Raw genomic sequence first — 26,880 nt, 5'->3', positions numbered from 1 at the left:
TAAGATCAACATTCTTGCCAGAAAATTGTGCTACTTCATATAATAAAATGGGCAGCCTTCAGCCAAATGGGAAAAAGGAGAGGAATAAAGACATACAGGGAGTCTTAAAAGAAAGAAAAAAAGAAAAAACAGAACATAATAGAAAAAATGCAAACTCTCTGAATCATTAAAGATTAAAAAAAAAAAAGAAGGGAAAGTTTGACATTAGCTCTTTGATCATCCTTAATGCTTAATGTCCATGTTGGAGTTTTCATGGCATATAATCAGCTCAGCTATAAACTCAGAGTACAGATATAATGAGACAAATGGGAATTAGACAATGAGAATGCAGGACTATTTGAGACACTGGGTTCAAGCTCTAGGACAGTGTGTTTAAATCTGATTCTTTAAGCCACCGAAAGCTCTGTGAAGACACAGGATGACCGACATTCAAAAACCACTTAGTTTTATTTTGCTAAATAGCCATATAGCATGATAGACCATTTTCAAATATAAGATAGCTCAGAAAGTGTGTATGAATTCAGAGAATGTTGAGACCCCAAGCTTTGCAATACTGAGAATTTAATCTTTCATTTGAAAGAATAAAATCTACCTAATTAAGTTCCCATTACAGACTTCATAATGAATTCTACTTATTGCTTCTTGGACCTATCAATTCCACTAATAGATGAATATCTCTTCTGAATCATAAGAAGAAATGTCACTATTTTACCAATGATATTTATATCAGAAACAATAAGACAATGAGCCCACACTGCAAGGATACATTGGTCATTTACGCACAACAATTGAAATTCTGGGGAAAATACCAAAGATAATCAAAATAAATATAATATTAAGATACAATTATATGCTTTTCATTTTGGACAAATCAATGGGAGTAGAACAGAGCTCTAATTTTTACAGTGCAATGGGCAGGGGCTGGGGGCAGGAACCAACAAATCGTCAAGTAACATTCTACAGATCATAGGAAGCAAGATTTTATGGGTTTCCAGTTAATCTGGCAAAAATATAAAATAAAAATAACTGATTTCTGAAGCATTTATACTGATTAGAGTCCAATGTAAAAAATAGTTCCACTGACCTAATTTGGGATATTCAAAAATATTACTTGCAGTCAGTTTTCAACATATACACGTATCAAAAATCATTGTTATACTACAATTTTATATGAATTATATCTCAACTTAAAAATATTACTCAGTTTACATAAAATACAAACCCTTTTGCATTTAATATAATCCATGATACAAAGACGACATACTTAAATTAACCAGTTAGTAGTTACAATCATCTTTCTCTCAAAATTTGCTTTAAAATGCTAAAAAAACTAAGTCCACCAATTCAATTAACCAGTGGCTTCTATAAATTCATAGTATATTTAGGCAGAATTCAAGTTTAAAAAGAGTGAAATCAATAGTATTTCAGAAATACATGCTAGTCCATCTAATAATGAATTCTATTCCTTTCCCTCCATATAACTCTGCTATACAATCTTTGAAAATCAAAATAACTTTAATTGTAACTTTCATAATATAACTTTTTAAATAAGAATGGTTATAAATAACAGGCGAGATTTTTTCAAGTCCAACATGTGAGAACTTTCATATACAAAATAATGTTATACTTCACTGTAATCTCATTATAAGATACTTAATTTGGTAATGCTGATATCTCTAGATATACTTGGTATGCTTCTTTTGGAAATACACATGAACTATCATTAGGCTATACTCACAATTCTTCAAAGACCTTTATCCAACTTAAGCACTTATTTTATTACTCAGTCTTATTCAAAATATCAGCTATTTTCAAAATATTTAATCTATACCAAAAGATAGGAATTTGCTGTACTGAGATTATTCAAATGAATATGAACCACAAGGCTTGAAAGTAATGCCAAAAGAAGTCTCAAAACTGCTTTCAATAGTGACAATAGCAGTGAAACATAATACACAGCCTCACAAGACAGTTAAATGCAAGAATATTTATCAAAAAATTCTATTCATTTGGGCGGGGGAGGAACTTGTTTATCTGTTACATTCATTCCCTATGTAAAAAAGCATTCAAAAAAATTTATTTTTTCCCATTTTTTTGAATTTCTCAAATTACTCCAATTTCTGTCCTATAAAGTAAAAACATGCAAATAAAATCACTACAAAATTAAAACAAGTCCTATATAACATAGGTTTAAATGATACCAGATTTGTCTACAGTGGGAAAGGTTCTAATTTTTTTTTTTAATGATAGAAAAAGAATTTTAGTTGGGGAGCAATCACCTAAGTATTTATAAAATCAGAAGTACTCTAACACATGTGTGTGTGCTAAGTCACTTCAGTTGTGTCCGACTCTTTGCGACCCTATACACATTCTCCAGGCAAGACCATTTCCTTCTCCGACTCTCACACATAGGCAACACAAATAAACTGCTTACTCGGATGAATTTTCAAAATGTATTTTAATCTCATTCCAGGAAGAAAGAAAATTTCTAAATACAAACACATCTCATTCAATCACATCTTAACATACATTCAGCAACTTAAAATATTATAAGAATCCAATCTTTTCATCTTTTATAATCTCAATATATTATATATTTAATATATAATATATATATGTACAATACATACAGGTAGTCAGCAGGATTACAAAGTCATTTTTTAAAAGTCTGATCAACACTGATAAATACTTTTAGACTATTAAAAAGAACTATACTTAGGATCATAGAATAAAATAAAATACGGGAGGTCCAAACCTAATGAGACTGCAAATGTTCATGTAGCCAATCATTTAAAAGATCCCTCAAGTTGGATAGAATGAATTTTAAAACAATATTCTTGCTACTCTCAAGCAGCAGTACTTGTAAATATTAAGCATGTACATCTCCATTAAATTTAAAATTTCTATGCAGCTTTCCTTACTGTAATATACAGTAGCTATTTCTTCCTTTCTGTTGGATTTTGCCATTGTTGCTGTTTGAAGAGTGACTGGTATATTACCAACAGAAGTGACGTTAACTCCTTTCCCTCCCCTAAAGCATGGCTCAGTTTGAAGATTGTTCTATAGGCAGCTACTATTAATATTAACAGTACCTTAATACCATTAACAGAACCAATCAATAACTGGAGTCATATGAGAAATTTCAAAGACTGATGGAGGTTTCTGTAAACCAAGGTCATAGGAAGTATTACACCTGCAGATAGCCCTCTCACATCCCTTAATGCAAGGAGTTAAAATTTCAATACCATAGTATAGCAGTTAACAATCTATTCTATAATTTAAAATATTAATACCATTAATCCACCCTGAGAATACAGAGGAAGTATTTAAAACAAGATATTCTGATATGGTTTCTTTCCTTTGTATTTGCTTTCTTCTGGTTTTCATTGGCCCTTCAAGGGTACGACATTTGAATTCAAAGTATGACTTTGATATCCGTTTTTGTTAACTGAGATTCACGCCACAGTGAGATACTGGTGATAGAAAAGCCCAAAAAGGCTTGTAGAAAAGAGACAAGCAGCAATCCACCACGTCAGAAAAGACAGAAGTCCTCGAAAAAGCAGAGGAGTGAAAATGTTTTTTAAGCTGCTCAGTGCCACTGTTATTTGTGTAACAGTTACCTTCATCTTCCCATCAGCAGATGGCAATTCAGAGTAAACAGAATTGGAGGCTAGACTATTATCCACTGGCAAGGCAGACATAGATTCTGGATAAATCCCCCAGGAATGATTACCTAGAAAATTAAAGATGCAAATAAAATTTGAAGAGTAAGTAATTCCAAAGCTTCTTATTTAAAAAAAAAAATTCCTTAACTTATATTTCAAATTAAGAATAAGAAGTTTAGTGGCACAACAAATTATTTTATGTTGAAAATAAAGTAAAATAATAAGCTTTCCACACACTTAGGGAAAATTCACTTAACTTGACCAGACTATAATCTAACCTTATCAGCAGAACTACACATAAAAGCCAAAAACTAATTTACATTTAGTTAACTGCATTAAAATCTGGTAAAATAACAAAAACATTCTCTTCCCTGTATAATCCATGAATCAACTACCTCTACTGGAGTGACAGAACAGATTCTGTAACTTCTTGGAATCTTTTCTACCTCTAGAATATCAGAGTAATTTCTTTCTCAGAAACTATCTATGATGCCATTGTGAGAGACTAGTAATAGCTTCCAGAAATTTTTTCATCATATACTTTCCTATGCTGATAGGATATGAGTCATATAATTTACCACTGAGCTACTCTTTTATGTTCTATAGATTCCTGAAAGATTATTTACATCTATCATCAGCTCTATAGTATCTATAAGTCCACCCTATAATGCTTTTAATTCTTTTGGGTTTCTAAAACCCCCACACTGGCAGACTGCCAGATCTAAGCAAAGAAATAATCAACTCGGTAATAGATAATTCTTGAGTAACACCACAGAGGGGCTTGATTGCTTAGTGAACAGACTTATAGAAGAACTTTGTTCTGCCACCAAGAAATCTTTATTCTATCCACGTTAAGTTATCTGAAGTAGAACTCACCAAAAGATCCTACAATTCATAAATTTAAAAGTACCTCATAATAATTTAAACGTTATGCACTAACACAATCTTAAAATGCAAAATATAAGATTAAAAAGTGCTCACTCAAGTTACTCAGAATTAACCTTTAGCAAATAATTCTTTAAACATTTTAAAACCATACGGGTCTGAGTTTTCAAAATCAATAAGATAAATCAATGAATCAACTTCTAGAGCTTAAAGGCTCCCACGTTTCCTCATAAAACTTCTAAAGAGAGAATCAATTTTAAGAGGCATATTTCTTTGTAGGTAACAGAAAACATTATTAATTACAGGTACAAAGTAGAGCAATGAGCTTCCCAGCTGCCAGGATATGCCTACCTAGAGTTTTCAAAAGCAGGGTTGTGTGAAGCAACATGACCAGAGGAGCCACATACTGCAGCGCAATGACACAAAGGTAATAAAAGACTCGAGCGACCTGAAACAACATTTTAAAGTTTCTAACACAGCTGACATGTTATGAATGAGTTAAACTTCCATATCAAACTGAATCATCAAACTGAAATGCTTAAAAGATAAATAATCCTTCCATGGAAAGAAAGCTAACTGGAAATAAATTTTTACTTCATTATAAATGCCCTCAGACTGACTTCAGAAAGACTCAGTTTGAAGGTTCTTTAACATATGAAAAAAGCATTAAATCCCTTAAAAATAGTTAAGTGATTAACACATATTGGAGAAACAAAATCACTGAAATTCAAGTGGCATATATTCACTTATTTCAAATATAAAACAAAATGCTAAAGTCTCTGAAGACACCTAAAATATCAAAGTAAATAACAATAAGAGTCATATATGAACATAACCCCTCATAAATAAAAATATTGATCCCTATTTACATTAGACTGAAGTAAAATTTGAAGTATGAAAATACATTGAAAGGTAAAACATAAAAAGTTATTTGAATCTTGATAGATTCAAGACGAAATTCAAGAGTAAAGAACAAGAGGATCTGACACCACGTTTCTTTAAAAAGACTTGATCAGGTTGTGGGTCTAGTCCATTACAACAGTCGATGGATTCCTAGCACCTTCCTTCTCTGGAACCTCCATTAAGTTAAAATTTACGTTCCATGTTCAAGTACTTGGATTAATGTTAAAAGGAATACATTTAGTCACTAAAACTAGTATTTCCTATTCTTTAAGTCACAAAAGCTAAACAATATACTGTGAAGTCTTTCAGATCAGTTAGGGGAGTCCTATTTAGCAAACATAGATATACCACAACTTTGTAATCCAAACTGTGTACTTAAAGTACTTAAGGCAGGAAGGGGAACTGAGACCTTTTCTTCACCTAACACCAAAATCAGATCAATGTCTCTGACATCTGTCAGTTTAAGATTATTCTATGTGTTCGTAATAAGAATATCATGGAATGAAACTACTATGAAGGAAATCAAACACTGCTATTTTTGTGCATGTGGTGCTAGCTGCTTCAGTCGTGTCCGATCCTTTGCAACCCCATAACTGCAGCCTGCCAGGCTCCTCTGTCCATGGGATTCTCCAGGCAAGAACACTGGAGTGGGTGCCATGCCCTCCTCCAAGGGATCTTCCCGACTCAGGTTCGAACCCGGGTCTCCTGGATTGGCAGGTGGGTTCTTTACTGCTAGCGCCATCAGTATTTGCTATTTTTCATTTTGATGACAGTGTAAAACTTACCATTTTCTGAAGCTCAACTGTGCTTATTCGCCCTGCTTCTTTCTTCATTTGATCCACACATTTCTGGGCTAAGTTTAAGTAAGCTTGCAGGTGACTACGCATCATGGCCAACCGCAAAGCACATAGCAGGATTATTAACCAGAGTCGCAGAGTATCGAACGTAGCTTCTGTCATTCTACAGATCAAAAAGTTGATATGGTGCTCTCAAAGACCAAAAAATGCTAGCATGCTAGTTTTATGTGTTAATGTTCATTGGATAAGATATTTAACACAAGGAAATCTAGACATGAAAAGTGTCCCATTCTATCACAGACTTACAGAATACTTTCACTTGTATAACAAATAAATGCATCATGAAACAAAGAAGTACCAGATAAGTCTAAAAGAAAAAAGCAGAGCAATACTTGGGATTCCTTTCTCTATACATCCTCCCATCAAGAGGGCAGGAGAATGACTCTAAGCAAAAAGGGAAGTTGGGAGTTCTTAAACTGGAGACTATAAGAAAGAAGGAAGGAAACCCCAGGAGCTTGCCCGTGGACTATCAAGTTAACAACCCATCTGTTTCTGGCTACAGTTTTGTTTGATCACATAAACACCTGAGTAGGATCTTTCACTCTGCTGAATTCCTGACTGGGACCAAGAATTCTGATATAATACAATAAAATCAGATGTTCTTTAAAGGACTTTAGAAAGAAGAGGTAAATTCTGATGTCCTTTAGGGATTTAACATTTATAAAAGACCATGGTTTCTGCTTTGATAAAAGATAACATTGTAATTTGAAGATAATGCTTACACGTGCCTGACTCTATTCAAATTTCTAGTACATATCAGGTAGTTAAATATATGACTGTTGAAATGTGTCTAGTGATCTGCCAGACAGATGTGGAACTTACAAGGGTCTCCCCCAAATTCTTAGAGACTATGAGGGTAGAGTGGATGGCTATAAAGAAGAATGAGTGGGAAAAGATATAAAACCAACACTTTGTTCCAAAATAGGCTCTTATCACCCCCTTCTGTCCAGTGAAAGCACCTAGGAAAGGGACTAAAACTATAATACAGAAGAAGCTGCCTGTAGAAATAAAGTTGAAAAACAGTACAGGAAACAGAAAAGGCAGAGAAGATGGGAAAGGATACAGTTTTGGTTGAACCATTTAAGAAACGGAGGCAACAGAGGGAGGGAACAAAGGCTTTATCATGCATGCTCTTTTTTGGCTTCCTGTTTACAAGGTCATGAGGAATGCATGTTGGTTAGGAAGCACAGAGGCAAACTTTTATCAATACATTTACATTATAATGAACAATAAGATTAAAGCATCAGTCATGTGAGTGAGAATGAGGGTACACAGATTTAGAACCATCCACAGCCCTGAACCCTTCCGGGGACTACAGACTGCGCTGCCTGGTGTGGTGCAACCAGGAGGCTTGGCTGGTAGAGTTCTGAAGACAGCTAGTATATACTCTTTGAGGACGACAGGTAATAGAAATGAAGGGAATGGAATGAGGCAGTGAATCAAAAAATATCTGCCCTGTTCATAAGGAGTTCAGGATTTAGGTAACAGTCCTATTGACAGTTATCTAATTAGTACCTCTAATTCAGATTGCTTACTTTTAACTTCATAAGGATTTGGTAAGTTGATATGATGGGGTATCTCAGGAAAGAGTCTGAGCTGGGGCAAAATATGCAGGTAAAGAAAAGGCAAAGAAATTTTTCCAAATTCTTGAAGCCATTCTAGGTTTCACTGTACATGTTCTCTTTTGGTTTTCTTAAGAGGTTATAAGCACACATGGACCCTGCCTGCATTTCATTTTTTGATGCCCAAGCAGAACACAAGGATGGATGAGTTTAAATACATTTCTGAGTTGAAACTCTAAACATTTTTGTTTCTCACTACAAATAAAGGTCTTTGACCAACCATTTAGTCCATGTGACAGATGAAGGACCTGGGTTAATGGGCAGCCATTCTTTCTCAATCGAACACATGGGCTTCGGATTTTAAACAAAAATTAAAAACCACTGCTGTCTAATCACTTAATGTAATGATCTAACAGATAAAAAAGGAATAAAATGGAGCACAGATAAGACTATAATTTTATTTCCATCATTTACCAAGCAAGAATACTGGAGTGGGTTGCCATTCCCTACTCCAAGGGATTTTTCCGACCCGGGGATCAAACCTGGATCACCCACATTGCATTGCAGGCAGATTCCTACCTTAGTCTAGAACCCTACAATCCTTAGGATTAACTTTTAAATACTCAGATTGAACCTGTCAAGTTGAAATTACCATTAAAGCTTACTTATGTGGGGAAAAAAATGTTATGACTTCAAAGTATACTTTCTTAGTTCAATAAGGTTAAGTATGAAAAAAAAAATTATGGTCATCACTGATTCTACACTTATTCCAACACAAATCTGTACCAGGATCTAAAAGAAATACATAATGTAAAATGCATACTGTGGAATCAATGACTAGTCGAGTTTTTCTATTTTAATTTTGATAAGGCAAAGCAGTGGAAGGAACATTTATTAAGCACTTACTTACAGCCAGTTGCATTACATGTGTTCTTTCATTTAATTCCAATGATAACCTTGTGAGGTAGATACTATTATCTTCATTTTCCAGATGGGGAAACAGAGGCTCAGTGAAGTTAAATAATCTCCCTCAAGTGACAGTTTTAGTGACGATCAGAAATGGGGTTTGAACCAGCTCTGCCTGAATCTTTTTATTACTCTAATACAGCTCCATAACGCTAATGAGTTAACATATCAAGTACAGTTACTAATGCCTTTTAACAAACTGTTCGTTTCCTTCTTCTTCTGTTAAAGTACAGTTGTCTAATTGGGGAATATGACCTACTATTAGATAACAACATTAAGGCTTTATTTTTAACTTTGATAGTTATGACAACATTGTCATGTAGAAAAATATATTTTTTAGAGAGGTATACTGAAGTTCTTAGGGGTAAAAATGTTATGCTTCTGATTTACTTGAAAATATACTTTATCAAAAAATAAAACAAAAAACAGTGAATATGGAAAATATTAATAACTCTTAAGGGGCTGAATATATGAATTTCATTTGTAAAATTTTTCCTCTGTAATCTTCACAATTAAGAAAAAATAACAGAAATGCACAAAGTGTCTTAAAAACAAGCACTATCAAAAGAAAGAGAAAAATTTCAGATATCATTGGACATCAAATGAAAAAGCAGAAAAACTTACAACTGTACAAGATAAGTGCAGAGTAATAATTCACAACCACTACTTTAGATCACCAAAAGTTTAAATGATGACCTGTAATTTCCATTTTGATACATTTCTATTAAGGTTTTAAAAATAGTCTTAATATTATAATTAAAAACATGAACACAGTAAAAAACATTTTAGAAAAGTTTTGATTACATAATAAAATAAAAATTAGCCCCCAAATACCCATACTTACAAAGGGACACTTTCTTTACCCAATGGTGGGTTCATAATGTAGTCTTTGGTAATGGGTTTTACCCAGAGCAGAACCATAAACAGAGGTGCCAAGAAGTTGATATGAAGTAATGTTCTGAAAGTATGTAAGAAATAAACATAAAAATCCAGAAGCAAAATACACTAATAAACTACAGAAACTTGGGACTTAAAAAATGAAGGTAGGAACTTATTTTCAGTATTCTATATTAAGGTATTGTTGCCACCATTATTTTATATTAATCATTATCACTCAACACTGATTTGAGCCCTTATAAAAACATCTCATTATTTTAATGTTTCAGATGAGAACGTTTAGATGAGGAAAGTTAAATGATTAGTACATGTTAATATTACAGGTGAGAAAAAGATCAAGCACTAAAATCTACATCTGTTCACTCCCATTCTAGGGTTCTTTAACAATCCCCTACTGTATCCCTGATTTAATACACCGGTACTTAAATGATTCTCTAAACAATCAATGAATCCAATGGATTTTCAGGACAGGAGTCATCTTTTGATATTTTTCAGTCCAGCAGACATAAGTGGCTTCTGATTACTTACAAGTAAGAGACCTATTACAAGGTCCAAAATACCAGACAGGATATGGGAGGTGGAAGCCACTACACCAACTTATAAATGAGGAACCTTTCAGTATGTAATAATCATGTATAATGGTTTAATTGTTAAAATCATAAATGATTCACATTTTTATTTCTTCTTGAAGAATTATGAACGTATTTGAAATGAATTTCCCTATCCTATACAAACCAGGAGAAATTCACATTACTCCTACAAGGCAATATAGCCAACACAGCAAAAGGTTTCAGGTGTGAGATGTAATGTCATTGTTAACTGTTGCCCCAAGTCTGTACCCTACAGAGACAGATGACTGATAAAGACTGTCCTTATTTCAGAAAGACGTTCTTCAGACTATTTTATTACCATGTACTGTTTTCATTACAAACCATGCAAGGAAGAGAGACTATAAACTGGAGGGTTTAAAGATACACACACACACATGCACACTTTAAAATGCCACCATAGTGCAAGTGACAGTGATTTCTGTGAGTAAGTGGCTGGCTCAGGAAACCATGAAGACCTACCTGACCAGGGAGAGGTGGAACTCTGGTTCTAAGCTCTGGCCCTGAAGCAAGTACTACTGCCTGGCCATGGGGGTGAGGAGAATGCAGTTCTTTGTGCCAGTCTGCTGCTCTCACTACAAAACTAGCTTGCCACACCCTGGATCCAGGCAGAGTGCTACAACACAATGTGTGTGTGTGTGAGAGAGGGGGCGATTGTAATACACGGAAAATAAAACTCCAGATTCCCAAAGGGAAAAATCGGAAGAAGCTACATTTTTCTGAGAAGGAAAAGAAAATGTGCCCCCCACCCCCCCCAACCCTCAGTGTCTCCAATCCCAAACTACCACTAAATGCTTTAAATGTTTTTATAAAGTGATTCTTTCATCCCACAGCCTGGGTAAACCATCAGTGCGGGGGAAGAAAGCAGCAGTATTAGGTATGCAGTGTTGCTAGGGAACACTCTAGTATCAAGGAGCAGCCCACAGCGGTTTCAGTAGCTGGTGAAGGGCTCCCCTCCACCCACCCTTTCAGCTTATTTAAATCATAACACTGGGGTTAGTGGACTGAAGTGTGTGTCTGCAGAGAGGAGGGGGAGAACCAGGTTTTGTTTTAAAAGAAGCCATTAGAGAGACGGTCGGTGGGAGAAAAGCAGGATGTAGCCAAGAGCATGCTGAGTAAAAGGAGCAGAAAAAAGAGGAATGAAGGAGTGTGTACTAGGAGGTGAGAATAAGTAAACACACACGAAGCATATGCAGGAAAAAAGGGAGGAGAGGAAAAACACAAAAACATTTTCAAAATTAAAGGAAAATGACAGAGGTAGGAGAGAGAAGAACGTGAGAAGACAGAGAATCAGCATCATTAAATGTAGGTTTTTATAGAGCAGCAATGTTAGGAAATATGACTATTCAAAGAAACTTAATGACTATAAATACATATATCAAAATGGAATATTCTCAACTCGGGCTTCTACTGCAAAACAAAAACAGGACTTGGAAATTTGGATCTGGATATGAAATGAAGATAAAAACCTGTTCCTCTGCCAAGGTGTCTATACCAAGAAAAGAATTTCTGACAATCACAAAGAATATAGTAAGTGGGCTCTGACTTATATGTAGAGATTCAAACACAATTTCTCTATTTGAAAACTAAAATAGTAAACTATAATTTAACACTATACAGTATTAGTAATCCCAAAGTAAAATAAGCTTACAAATAAGTCAGTAATATAAGGAAAACAAACATTTCTTATGTACACAGATTTAATTTCAAAACATTTTAAAATAAAATGCTTTAAGTAAAAAATTAAATCATTTACATGAAGTTTAAATAAGTATTTTTAACTTGAAAATTCTAATTTAAAGAAATTCCCATAGATTCTCAGATCAGTGGTAGAGATTACGATATCATAAACATTGAACTCTGAGTTCAAAAGAACGTAAATATTGATATTTCCATTTTAACAGGAAGAAAAGAAATTTAATAATTAGTGTTTGTTCTTACACAGGACTTAAAGTTTAAATGAACGGAAGACACCAGAGCGGATTCATGTCAATGTATGGCAAAACCAACCAATATAATACTGTAAAATAATTAGCCTCCAATAAAAAGAAAAAAAAAACCCAGAAGAGAATAAAAAAAAATATATATATAATTTTCAAAATACACTTGTGAATAAACACATATATTCGTACATTGAAAAAAATAAAGAATGGAAGAAACTTGCTTATAATAGAAAGAAGAAGCAGTGTGATATCAAATGGTTATTAATTTTCAATACAATAATTTATGATTTCATTACAATAATATACCTTCATTAAGATGGAAAACATATATTTATCTGCATGTGCTTATGTACATTTTCCGCTTACTGTGTAATTTTTTCTGTTGCCAAATTCAGGGCATCCAGATGCATTTGAGCCAGCCGTAATCCAGGAAATGTCAAAAAAGCCCCAATGAGTGAACAGAAAATAGCCAGGAAAAATTTGAAAGTAAGTTTTGAAACAGGACCCCTAAAATTAAAATATTTTAAAAAGCTGGTAAGTTTTTGAAGTGAACCTTCTAGAATTTTCTTTTCTTCTGACTAATTACTTTATAAATTACAACAATACAAGTAATACAAAGTAAACTCCTACAGAAAGACAGCTCTATTCTACTACCATCTATAAGGGATTTTGGTGAATTATGAACTTAATCAGACATCTCTTAAGCAACAGTTTTAACAATCTTACCTACATATTCAACAAAAAATAACATGTGACTCATGAATTTTGTTTACTGTCTGATGGAAGAGGAATTAAATAAGAGCAAATTCAAATCAGAATTCTATGAAATTAACTGTTTATACAAATGTAAAAAATATGAGTAAGGATACTGCTAAAAGAGACAGTCCTACTTAAAAAAGAACTCTTTTCACTGATTAAAAACAACTAATTACAGTAAGTGCTATTTTGCTAAAAATGGAAAAATTTAACTTGAATAATACTTAATTAAAAAAAACTTACTGAGATTCTAAACCTTGCTTTTCAAGAAACTGCATCGCACTGTCTGAAAAATTGGTAAACCCTGTAGGGGGAAAAGAATTTACTCTTATCATAGGAGTAAAATACAGAATCTTTCTTTGGAAATAAAATGCTAGAGTATCTTAAATTCTGAAGTGACAAGCTTAGCTCTTCCATATGTTAATTAGTATGTCATAATGCAATAAAATTTAGTTATTAGGAGAAATAGCCTTTGAAAACATCCCTTTGATATCTACATTCCATATAATTTGCATGAGAATCTGCATCTTTATCTGAGTAAACATTAGCATTAGAAACATTTATTTAAGTTTAACGAAAAAATGAGGAGGGGAGAGCACTTTTGGAAAAAGGCAGGAAAAACTTAGCTAAAAAAAAGGATATTAAGAATAATAAAGGTTAATTATTTAGAACATTTCAGAATATAAACCTAATTTTAAGACCTTATAAGATATTAAATTATTACCTGTTTCAAGTCCGAATTCCAGATAGTTTTCTGTTACAATCAAGACAGCCATTGCTTTCACAAAGAAAAAAAATCCAAAGGTAACACAGACTGATCTTTCACCACCATCTTCTACTTTAAAATAGTGTGTAGTTAATGAAAATAGAACTTTGCTGCAAAAGTAAAAGTTCAGGAAAAACAACAAATAACTTTGTGGAAGTTAAACACAAACATCTTTATAGGACCTGAACTCCAATAAACTTTGACTACAACATTCATTTTGATTCTACAGTATTTCTCTACAAGGTGCCTTTTGGAAGGAAGTGAAAAACTAATGAAAATCTGAATAGTCTTTCAGAAAATAGGACATAAAAACAAAGCAAATCTAAGCGAAGTTTGTAACATTTTAAAATTAATAAAAAATGCACATATACATACACCACTGTAATTAGGAAAAGAATGTATTTCCAGTTTCTCTAACTCAAATTCATTAGAAGGTTATTACAATAATTTTATGAAATAGGGTCTTAATGACATGAAAAGCATCTTAGGGAACTGCTTACTGGGCGTGATTGTCAAGTAGTTTATATTTAGAATTAAACACACATCTCAGGAATCATCTGTAAATCATTCACTAATTTAAACTTTGAGAATTACAAAAAGTTTTTGTAACAGTCATTGGTAAGCTTGGGTACAAAAACTGAGCATCTGGGATCACCATTTCACACTATGATGAAACAAAAAACAGGTTTCTGTTGAGTACTCAAAATCAACCAAAGACAACATGCCCACCTATTTTAAAATACTTAAATTTTATACAAAAATACTAAATACATTATTTTATCTGAACCTCCTCTTAATAATCAATCAAATCAAGATCAATCAGTGGATGATCCATGGCTAGAATCCACATTTCTGTTATATCAAATTGTTCTCCTGGAAAGCATAAACCCACCCAACGAAATAAGCTGTTCGGCCAAAAAAATCTAGAAAAGCAACTTTTACATAAATCATATGTCAAGCATGGAAAATAATAACAGCTGTCATTGAGTACTTGCCAAGTGCTAGGCATTAGCAATTACTTCATTTCATCCTTACGTTAGCCAACTATTATCACTACTTTTCCAGATTTAAAAAAGTTGTGGCACAGATTCAGACTTCTCAGGTGGTGCCAGTGGTAAAGAACCCGCCTGCCAAGGCAGGAGACATAAGAGATAAGGGTTTGATCCCTGGGTCAGGAAGATTCCCTGGAAGAGGTTGTGGAAATCCACTCTAGCATTCTTTTATTTTTACTTATTTTTTTTGACACCAAAAAAATTTTGTATTGGGGTACAGCAGTTAACCCCAATTAATTATAGCATTATCACAAATAAACAATGTTGTGACAGTTTAAGGTGAACACTGAGGGGACTCAGCCATACATACACGTGTATCCATTCTCCCTCCCATCCAGGCTGGCACGTAACATTGAGCAGAGGTCCATGTGCTATACAATAGGCTTTTGCTGGTTATCCATTTAAAATATAGCAGTGTGTATGTTACCTTTCCAAAGTCCTTAACTACGTCCTCCCCTCAGCAACTATGAGTTTTTTCTAAGTCCATGAGTTTCTGTTGTGTAAGTAAGTTCATTTGTATAATTTCTTTTTAGATTCCACATATAAAGGATGTCATATGATATTTCTCCTTCTCTGTCTTACTTTACTCAGTATGACACTCTCTAGGTCCATTCATGTTGCTGCAAATGGCCTTATTTCATTCTTTTTAAGGGCTGAGTAATATTCCATTGTGTGTGTGTGTATATATATATGTGTGTGTGTGTACACACCCCACATCTTCTTCAGAACTACAACAAAAAATCTCAAAATCTGTATGGAGACAAAGTAAGACAGAGCTGGAGAAATCAGCCTCCCTGACTTAAGACTATACTACAAAGCTACAATCATCAAAACAGTATGGTACTGGCACAAAAATAGAAATATGGGTCAATGGAACAGGATAGAACACCCAGAAATAAGCCCATGCAACAAAACAACCAACTAATCTATGACAAAGGAGGCAAGACTTATACAAATGTGGAAAGACAGTCTCTTCAACAAACGGTGCTGGGAAAACTTGACAGACATATGTAAAACAATGAAATTAAAACATTCCTTAATGCCATACACAAAAATAAGCTCAAAATGGATTAAAGACCTAAATGTTAATTGGGCACTATAAAACTATTAGAGGAAAACATAGGCAGAACACTCTCAGACATAAATCACAGCAAAATCTTTTTTAATCCATCTCCCAGTATAATGGAAATAAAAGCAAAAATAAACAAATAGGACCTACTTAAACTGAAAAGCTTTTGCACAGCAAAGGAAACAATAAACAAAACAAAAAGACAACACACAGTCTGGAGAAAATATCTGCAAATGATGTGACTGATAAGGGATTAGCTGCGTGATCTTGGGCAAGTGCGTGCATGCATGCATGCATGCAAAGTCACATCAGTCAGGTACCGACTCTTTGTGATCCCATGAACAGAGGAAGGGATAAAGAAGATGTGGTATATATATCCACTCCAGTATTCTTGCCTAGAGAATCTCACGGACAGAGGTGCCTGGTGGGCTATAGTCCATGGGGTCACAAAGAGTCAGGCATGACTGCCGTGACTGCATGCACGCACGCACACACACACTTGACCAAGATCATACAGCTAGATTAGAGGCAGCTGGGATTTAAATCTAGGTTGTCTGGATCCAGAGTACATTCAGCTAACAATTTTGTATACTGTGTCTACGGAAATGCTTCCAGCACCTAAGGTAGAGGACAGTTCAGCAATAACACATGAAATCATTTTAAAAACAGAGCTGCCTTGGCAGCAGTAAATGGTTTGTTCAAACATTCTCATAGTCAGAAGAATTCTTATTCAGGAACAGATAAGCAAGTATAAGGACCCTTGTCCTTCCATTTAAAAGGAAGCTGTCCTTTGATTCCTATTCAAAATAAGCTAATATAGTTACTACCCATTCTCTATTAGGATCCTAACTAGGATACTGGATATAAATGTAAATAGAGTCCCAGCTGCTCTAGCTATGGGCATCTACCCTAAGTAAGCCAACTTGAAGGTAATAAAGACAGGTGATTTTTTGGATCTTCCAAATGCAAGTTGAAATTAATCTCTGCTAGAATGTAAACTTCATATCAATAATTCAAGTCTCCTGTTCACTGCTCAGATGGAGCACTAAAAAGTGACTGGCACATAGTACGTAGGTCAGTTCAGTTCAGTTGCTCAGCTGTGTCCAACTCTTTGTGAACCCATGGACTGCAGCATGCCAGGCCTCCCTGTCCATCACCAATACCTGGAGTTTATTCAAACCCATGTCCATTGAGTCAGTGATGCCATACAACCATCTCATCCTCTGTCATCCCATTCTCCTCCCACCTTCAATCTTTCCCAGCATCAGGGTCTTTTCAAATGAGTCAGCTCTTTGAATCAGGTAGACAAAGTATTGGAGTTTCAGCTTCAACATCAGTCCTTCCAATGAATATTCAGGCCTGATCTTATTTAGGATGGACTGGTTGGATCTCCTTGCAGTCCAAGGGACTCTCAAGAGTCTTCTCCAACACCACAGTTCAAAAGCATCAATTCTTCACCACTCAGCTTTCTTTATAGTCCAACTCTCACATCCACATATGACTACTGGAAAATCCATAGCCCTGGCTAGACGGACCTCTGTTGGCAAAGTAATGTCTCTGCTTTTTAATATGCTATCTAGGTTGGCTATAACTTTTCTTCCAAGGAGTAAGCATCTTTTAATTTCATGGCTGCAGTCACCATCTGCAGTGATTTTGGAGCCCCTCAAAATAAAGTAATACCTAAACAAAAACAAATTTTGCCATAGAAATAATGTTTTACATGGTAATCCACGTAAGCTGAAACAGTATTAATTCTATGCTTTAATGGTAAACAGACCTTTACATTGGCGATATCCAGGGTTCAAACACCTGACCATTATGCGTATATATAACCTGAGTTATGGTGAACATAAGAACAAGTTTTAGCCCCTCTGTAATAATTACCATTATTACAGCTCTTAGAGAGCTTCCCTGGTGGCTCAGATAGTAAAGAATCCACCTGCAATGAAGGAGACCTGGGTTTAATCCCTGGGTTGGGAAGATCCCCTGGAGGAGGGGATGGCAACCCACTCCAATATTCTTGCCTGGAGAATCCCCATGGACAGAGGAACCTGGTGGGCAACAGTCCACAGGGTCACAAAGAGTCAGACATGACTGAGAAACTACGCACAGAGCACAGGGAACATTTCATCCAAGGATGGACATGATAAAGGACAGAAAAGGTAAGGAACTAATGGAAGCAGAAGAGATTAAGAAGAGGTGGCAATAATACAAAAAACTATACTAAAAAGGTCTTAATGACCCGGATAACCACCATGTGGCCACTCATCTAGGACATTCTGGAGTGTGAAGTTAAAGTGGGCCTTAGCATTACTACGAAAAAAGCTAGTGGAGGTGACAGAATTCCAACTGAGCTATTCAAAATCCTAAAAGATGATAATGTTAACGTGCTGCACTCAGTATGTCAGCATATTTGGAAAACCCTGCAGTGGCCACAGGAATGGAAAAGGTCAGTTTTCATCCCAATCCCAAAGAAGGGCAATGCCAAAGAATGTTCAAACTACTGCACAATTGTGCTCATTACACATGCTAGCAATCCAGTCCCAACATTTAATGGCAAACAGATGGGGAAAAAGTGAAAACAGTGACAGATCCAAAATCACTGCAGATTGTGACTGCAGTCATGAAGCAGAGACATCACTTTGCCTACAAAGGTCTCTACAGTGAAACTTGTGATTTTTCTAATAGTCATGTGCAGATATGAGAGTTGGCTCAACATGAAAGAATTGATGCTTGCAAATTGTGGTACTGTAGAAGACCCGAGAGTCCCTTGCACTGCAAGAAGATCAAAACCAGCCAATCCCAAAGGAAATCAACCCTGAATATTCACTGGAAGGAATGGTGCTGAAGCTGAAGCTCCACTACTCTGGCCACCTGATGAGAAGAGCCAACTCACTAGAAAAGACCCTATGCTGGGAAAGATTGAAGACAAGAGAAGGGGGTGACAGAGGATGAGGTGGTTGGATGGCATCACTGACTCAATGGACATGAGTTTGAGCAAACCCTGGGAGAACGTGAAGGACAAAAGAGTCTGGTGTGCTGTACAGTCCATGGGTCGCAGAGTCAGACACCACTCAGAGATTGAACAGCAACAACAATAAATACTAACAACTCTCTGGGATAATCTACTCAAACTGAAAAACATAAAGAAAAAGTTTTACTCTAAGATCTGTTTTCATCGGTGGCAATAACAAAAATATAAATTATTTACCACTCGGGGTTATAAATTTAAAGGATGTTCTAAATTAAAAGGCTTAGGCTTTGTATTCTTAAACCTTATTTAGAAGACAGTTTCCAAAAAAGAAGTACAAGAATAGCTCATTTTTATCCATCTATTCCTGGGGCAATCAACCCTTCAGAAGTGTGTGATGGGAAGTATCTCCAATAACCACCCTAGTTACTTTTCAGGCAGTATAATCCCCTCTCCTAACTTTCACTGTTCACACCTCGGTGAATTCCACTCTAGCTAAACTTCTTTTCACATGAACCTCTCTTACTTTTTCTCAAATACCATGATTCAAGATAAACACTTGCTCATATTTATTTTCCTAACTACTTATGAGCAAAAGCATTATTTTCTTTGAAAAATAATGTTGTCGTGTGTGTTAATTACAGATCAAATGAACTTTCATGGGCTAATCTGGGAGGAAATCCCTTTTTAGCATTATTTTTCTTAAAAGATTATTTTATTTCCAAGCATTTCAGAATACAATCTACATGCAAGTTGGAGGTACCATCTAAAAACTGCTGTCTTAGCAATTCATCTGAACTCTTTTTTGGCCATACCACATGGCATGTGGAACGTTCTGGACCCGGGATTGAACTTGTGCCCTCTGCAGTGGAAGTGTAGAGTCTAAGTCACTGGGCAACCAAGAAGTCCTTATTTCAACTTTTTAATATACTTCCTTACAGACTATTATCAAGATATTAGTTATAGTGCTACATTCTATGAAGTACCTGATTTCATTTTAAGCCAAGAGAAAACCAAGAATGAAAAGCTAGATGATAACCTCTGAACTTTTTGATTAAAAAGATCTCAACTTTGTAGTAACAAATACATGTTTTAGGACACATATAATCAGAAATACTTACACTGTAGAGCTTTAGCATACACCTTCTGAAGACATTTACCAGGCACATTACTTTCATTCTAAATGTGTTATGTTCACCATAACTCAGGTTATATATATGTATAATGGTCAAGTTTTTGAGCCAATTACTTCTTTAAGGTAAAAATTAAAACTAATAAACAAGCAAATGCCATTGGTTTACAATAGTTCCCTAACCAAATACTCAGCACCCTGACAGAGTCTTCCTCAATTTAACTCTGCAGTACTCTTGGTTATAAACCAATACATAGATATCTCAAACTGTACTGAAGAGCTTAAACCACATAATAACAGATGTCAGTTTTTCTATGATACTGAACATTAGGAGAAAAGGGAAGCCAAATCATTTTCTAATAAGGGAAATAAATTTGCAAGTCTTATATATCTGCAAAACTAACAATCTTTGAAAATTACAATAAGAAATTAAAGAGTGACATTTACACTCTAGCTCTTACTTTGTAAAGTAGAATTCTGTGGTATTTCCAAGTGCTATTCCTTTAGAATGCTTTCTTAAATCATCTAACATTATTGTACAAGTTTTCCCTAAACATAGTTGTCAGTCCTCTTCCTATTTTGGCTAACAGTTACTAAATCATTTATAAGCACTAAGAGTATACCACATCACTGTAGAAGTTGGCATGATTTTGTTACACTAAGCCTAAGCAAGGTTGTCAAATTGACAAGATGTTAATTTCAATTAAAATGATTAATGGGTATTTAACAAAGCACATTTAGTTTCCATGTCATTTAAAGATGTAAGTGAATGTTTAACACTTCTCTATAACTTAATCATTGCATACACGTCCTATTACTATTTTTCTCCTTTTCAATAAGAATATCATTCATTTCAGAGTTCCTGCAGTTATGCTCTTACATGAAAGACACTGATAGTCTATAGTTGCTTAAAGTGGAAAGACTCGGGAAAAAAAATTAGGAAGATTAGGTATCCAGGAAGAAACTGACAATAAACACCAGTTCCAGCTAGAGGAGATAAAGGCAGGACCTGCCCCACCCTCAGTGCAAACCCATCCCATTAACCTGGGATATATTGTTTGTAATGAAAGATGCTTCTGAGAGGAGTTAGCTGTGAGTGCAGGTAGGAAAAAAGGTTACAAAGCATAACTCTAAGCCCTCTTGCATAATCTAAGCTCTTGGAATAGTTTCCTATTCCAAATTTTCTAATTAATAAAGTAATAAACATTGCAGTTTAAATTTACATTATGATTGATTTTTTAGTAATTCAATTAATAAAGAAAAACTACAAAGTTAAGACTTCCCTGGTTAATATTCTGAACTCCTTAGAGGAGAGAACAGCATTATAAGAGTCTATACACAATTACTTTTAAAATTATGCAATTTTAAAGCACAATTTTACTTATAATTAAGAAGTGATATAAATCAGTTCAGTAAGAGTTTAAGACAGGTTAAGTGTAAAAACTATGAAAGCAAATAACAAAGGGAAAATATCTGGTTTTTAAACAGAGGACTACTGGATCTTTTCCTCATGCAAACTGTAGCTTTTCTTATAATGAAGTAAAGTACTAAGTTTTCTAAGATAGCAAGTTAAGAATAATGTCACAAGTATTAAACATCTAACTTTTAACACTCAAGATGGGAGTTTTATGAAACATGAAACACTGTTTAAAAGTGATGACGTGGGACTTCCCTGGTGGTCCAGGGGTTAAGAATCCATCTTGCAATGCCTGGTTGGGGAAGTAAGATCCCAACAGCAGAGCCTGCCTGCCACAACTACGGAGTCTAAACAGTCTGGAGCCCGCACTGTATGAAGGATCCTGCATCACAGAACCAAGATCCTGTGTGCCGCAACTAAGACCTGACACAGTCAAATAACTAACGTTTTAAATTTTTTTTAAAAAGTGGTACAGACATCCTAGAAAACAGATGCTCAAACTTTTCTCTCCAGGATATTCTGAATGCCATGTTCCTTATCTATCTCTTCACCACAACTTAAAACAAACAAAGCTAGTGGTTCATTTTACTAGTATCAAACACTAGTCCATCTCTTTCTTGGCATTCTAAAGAAGGGCTTACATATTAGGAGATAATAAGGAAAAAGGAGCAATATTTAAAAACACAACATAAAAACTCCAAACACCACAAAAGAAATGCTCTTAGACTTAGCTATGATTTCTCTCATTGCCTGGGGGGCCCCAAGTCCAGGTTGGAAAAACACTGCTTCATTTTTACTGAAAATGGATACTACAGTCTATAAAGAGACAATTTCAAACTCCTTCACTTACACTAAAAAGCAAAATAACATCTTCAGCCAGAAGTGATATCAAATGACTAAAAAGAAATTTCTCAAAGATTACACCTACTGCCAAATTTTGATACCATAAAATTATATAAAAAACTTACAAAGTATGTCAACACTAAAGGAAGAAAAACAAAATTAGATGCAATCAAATTCAGGTGGGAAGTATAATCATATATCATTAATATGTTAATATAACCCTATACCACAAACACCTAAAATGTTGTAATTCATCCAGAATTCATACTAGATAAATTTTAAATACTAGATAAATCTTAAAACCAATTACATATTGAGCCCCATACTGGAATAAAACCTTTCCATAACCCAAAATGTAAACACACATATTCTGATCTAAAATACCATGCTCTGGCTAGGGCCAAATGTTCAAGCTTTCATTCAATAGTTCACAAGCCTCCACTTAAATCAGAACAGTGTTTGTACAATCTCCTAAGTGTAAAGCCTTTGACTGTGTGATCACAATAAATTGTGGAAAATTCTTAGAGATGGGAATACCAGCCCAGATTACCTGTTTCCTAAGAAACCTGTATATAGGTCAAGAAGCAACACTTAGAACTGGACATAGAATAGCAGACTGGTTCAAAATTGGGACAGGAGTACGACAAGGCTGTGTACGGTCACTTTGCTATTTTAACTTATATTCAGAGTACATCATGCAAAATACCAGGCTGGAAGAAGCACAAGCTGGAATTAAAATTGCCGAGAAATATCAATAACATCAGATATTCAGATGATACCATTCTAATGGCACAAAGTGAAGAGGAACTAAACAGCCTCTTAATAAATCCCTCAGTTCTACCTGGATGGAACACCTCCTTTAAATGCTAGCTTATTTTGCGTTATAAGATCTCCATTTCTGAAATAAAGAGAATGTTCAGTTCAGTTCAATCACTCAGTTTTGTCCAACTCTTTGCAACCCCATGCACCGCAGCACGCCAGGCCTCCCTGTCCATCACCAACTCCTGGGTTCACCCAAACCCATGTCCATCGAGTCAGTGATGCCATCCAACCATCTCATCCTCTGTCATCCCCTTCTCCTCCTGCCTTCAATCTTTCCCAGCATCAGGGTCTTTTCAAATGAGTCAGTTCTTCACATCAGGTGGCCAAAGAATTGGAGTTTCAACTTCAGCATCAGTCCTTCCAGTGAACACCCAGGCCTGATCTCCCTTAGGATGGACTGGTTTGATCTCCTTGCAGTCCAAGGGACTCTAAGAGTCTTCTCCAACACTACAGTTCAAAAGCATCAATTCTTCGGTGATCAGCTTTCTTTAGAGTACAACTCTCACATCCGTACATGACCACAGGAAAAATCATAGCCTTGAGTAGACAGACCTTTCGTGACAAAGTAATGTCTCTGCTTTTTAATATGCTGTCTAGGTTGGTCATAATGTTCCTTCCAAGGAGTAAATGTCTTTTAATTTCATGGCTACAGTCACCATCAGCACTGATTTTGGAGCCCCTCAAAATAAAGTCAGCCACTGTTTCCACATCTATTTGCCATGAAGTGATGTGACCAGATGCCATGATCTTAGTTTTCTGAATGTTGAGCTTCAAGCCAACCTTTTCACTCTCCTCTTTCACTTTCATCAAGAGGCTTTTGAGTTCCTCTTCACTTTCTGCCATAAGGGTGCTGTCATCTGCATATGTGAGGTTATTGGTATTTCTCCCGGCAATCTTGATTCCAGCTTGTGTTTCATCCAGCCCAGCATTTCTCATGATGTACTCTGCATATAAGTTAAATACGCAGGGTGACAATATACAGCCTTGACCACTCCTTTTCCTATTTGGAACCAGTCTGTTGTTCCATGTCCAGTTAGGGATGGAATAAATTTTCTCTGTCATGTGCTTGACATTTTCAAACTTCTAATTTAATGTCAACATTTTTCATACTGAAATTAGGCCATAATTTATAGATGCAGATAGAAAAATCAGAACAGAAAAGAAAAATCAAGGCCAGATTGGAAGATTTATTTAGTAGGAAGTATTTTAAATATACATATCTTTGAGCTGGAGATAAGAGCTTTCAAATAGCGAACAGGCTTACTTTTTTGTTTTTAAAATGGCAAATTTCTCTCATCTAGGATAACAACTTTAATAACATAGATGTGTCAAAGTACTACCATGTTTTAACTTAATTTACACCTTCAAGACCCAATTCTCGGATTAAGAAAATGTATTCTCTGCCCTAACCTCATAAAGTTATTCAACAATATATTAAGATGCTCTTTTGAGAAGAAAAGAAATACAAAGAAATCATATTCTGATACGAAATGTTGCCAGTTTTGTTGCCAGATTGCCAGTTTTGTTGCCAGATTGTTGCCAACAAATCTACTGCATAGTATCCTAAGCAATAAACAGAGATTTTCACAGATGTTTCTCAAAAATTTTTCACAAAATGTATAATTACCTTTTAAAAATAGATCACATTTCTACTCTCAGCAATTTGCATGTAAAGCTTTTCTAATCTGTGAATGATGATATTGTTTTGGGGAACACTAACAATAACCTAATGTTTTTTCCCATTCAAATGATTAAACTTATCACATCGAGTTTTCCATAAGAAAAGGCAAACAAAATACTCAAAAATCACATCATACTTTGCATTCCTGCTGCAGCGAAATCTAGAAACTATACTAAGGCTCTGCTATAGAACAGATATTAAAAACTAAATTAAGTAAAGTAATAATCCTTCAGCTCAGTTCAGTCTCTCAGTCATGTCCGACTCTTTGCAACCCCATGAATCACAGCATGCCAGGCCTCCCTGTCCATCACCAACTCCCAGAGTTCACTCAAACTTATGTCAAGAGCTACCAAATAAAATCCTCTTAAAATAATCTGATCCTATCTTCAAATGTTTAAAAAAAAACCAACAAAATTTGGATACATTGTTTAACTAAAACATTCTTTCATATTTTCTTAGAGACAAAGCTTCAATTACTTTATTTTAAAGAGAAAAGAAACGAACCTAAAATTCTCTCAGATAAATAAAAGCCAAAAACTATTATGCAACTTTAAACCCATCCTATAAAATAGTTTACAGTCAGCCTCAACTTAACCAGACTGTGGAAAAATATGACCAGATTTTTGAAAGCATAAAGATATTGGCTTTATTTTAAAAAAAAAGCAAACAACAAAAAACTATTAACTAATCTTCTGATTAAAATAAAGCAAAACAATTAAAGTTAGTCTTATATTTTTAGATTCATAAGAAAAATTACCATTTCCTAGCTGAAAGAAAAAAAGTCATACCTGACTATAAATTAATAAACAAAAAAAACAGTCCTATCTCTCACTTAAGTTCCCTATATAATGCTAGGTTTCTGACCTGAAAGCTGAATAATTTGACAGTATTAATGTCATAGAAGATCTCCAAAAGTTTGTTAAAGAATCAGGTTTTGACATACTATGTACTGTCCAAATTTTCAAGACAAAACAAGTACCTTGGCTCAGATTCTAAAGCCCTGAGTATGTTCCTTTTTCACTGGGAAACATGATATCTTACACAGTTCACTTCAGGGTTTAGTGTTTCATTTTTCCTATTAATCTAAAGCAGAACATTTTTGTAAAGAATAATTTAGAATTGTTTACGGAATTCAGAAGAGGTGACTAAGTCAGGCTACTTTGCTGTAGTTGTCTATTTCCTATAGCAAACAAGTACAGCATTTAATTTGTAGACCTTTAATTTACAAATCTACATACAGAACTGGATATTTAACACAGAAAACCTAAGAATTTATTTCAGTTTAAACCACTCACAACTTTTTGATTTGTATAAAATCTGCATGTCTGGCAACCAAGGCAAATTAAATTTTAAAACACAGTCTTAAAAATATATATAATGGGTTTTGTACCTTAAACCATCCACACTGTAAAATACAAGCACTGTGGAAATGTGACTAACGATCCAGTTCTTTAACCAAATATAATAGGACTACTGAGAAGCTTTACCATTCTTTGTAGAACAGCTTTCTTCTCACTTAAATTCATGTAATTGACTCAGTATTACTCTGCAATACAGCTTATTCATAAGGTTCTTTAAAAAAAAAATCCATCAATTGTACAATATTTTAATTTTTTAAGTTTTATTTCTAGCAAAGGATCTCTGCATTCTGCAAGCACCATTTTTACCTTTATACTTTTCTCTTATTCTTAAATGAAAATATATGCTTCATATTACAAAATCAGCGGACATTTCTCCAGCGACTAAACCTTCATGGGTCATCACATAGGAAAGACAATTACTACAACTGCTCCATCCCCCTTATCTTCTGCATAACATAAACTTGGCATAAATGGAAGTAGAACATGCAGACTTGGACAACTGTGGTTAGAATCACAAACTGGCAGGAGAGTAGAGCTGAGAATTAATATGGGTTTTGGAACAGGACGGGAAGTAGGTGTGATAGCTTAGATGCATGTACATCTCAGCTGAAGAAGAAAGCAGAGCTGACGACAAGAGATGAACCAGTTTTAAGTTCCAGGGTTCAAGATTTGAGTGTCACATGTTTTAAAAAAATCATTCTTTTGTTTTTCAAAACTTTCAAGA

The 26,880-nt window shown here is 34.9% G+C and overlaps 1 protein-coding gene across 5 annotated transcripts in view; it reads right to left on the bottom strand.

Annotated features, from left to right (window-relative positions):
- Nucleotides 1–2,874: 2,874 nt before the first annotated feature.
- The window catches only part of TMEM161B (transmembrane protein 161B), a 76,875-nt gene continuing 52,869 nt past the window's right edge, over nucleotides 2,875–26,880 (bottom strand). For 4 of the 5 annotated variants that reach the window (XM_055429135.2, XM_055429136.2, XM_088838478.1 and 1 more), the window contains 7 exons: nucleotides 13,767–13,918; nucleotides 13,286–13,346; nucleotides 12,653–12,793; nucleotides 9,683–9,796; nucleotides 6,239–6,413; nucleotides 4,902–4,998; nucleotides 2,875–3,733 (listed from right to left, as the gene is read on the bottom strand). In XM_055429135.2, the coding sequence (XP_055285110.1) occupies nucleotides 3,456–3,733; nucleotides 4,902–4,998; nucleotides 6,239–6,413; nucleotides 9,683–9,796; nucleotides 12,653–12,793; nucleotides 13,286–13,346; nucleotides 13,767–13,918 (1,018 nt within the window). In that variant the 3' untranslated portion in view covers nucleotides 2,875–3,455. The remainder of the gene's footprint in view (nucleotides 3,734–4,901; nucleotides 4,999–6,238; nucleotides 6,414–9,682; nucleotides 9,797–12,652; nucleotides 12,794–13,285; nucleotides 13,347–13,766; nucleotides 13,919–26,880) is intronic. The other variant, XM_088838479.1, reaches the window with a different exon arrangement.

The sequence above is a fragment of the Moschus berezovskii genome, chromosome 8 (genome assembly GCF_049115385.1).
Source record: "Moschus berezovskii isolate FMDL1 chromosome 8, NW_MosBer_1.0, whole genome shotgun sequence".
NCBI lineage: Eukaryota > Metazoa > Chordata > Mammalia > Artiodactyla > Moschidae > Moschus > Moschus berezovskii.
This window is presented reverse-complemented; position numbering and strand designations above follow the sequence as displayed.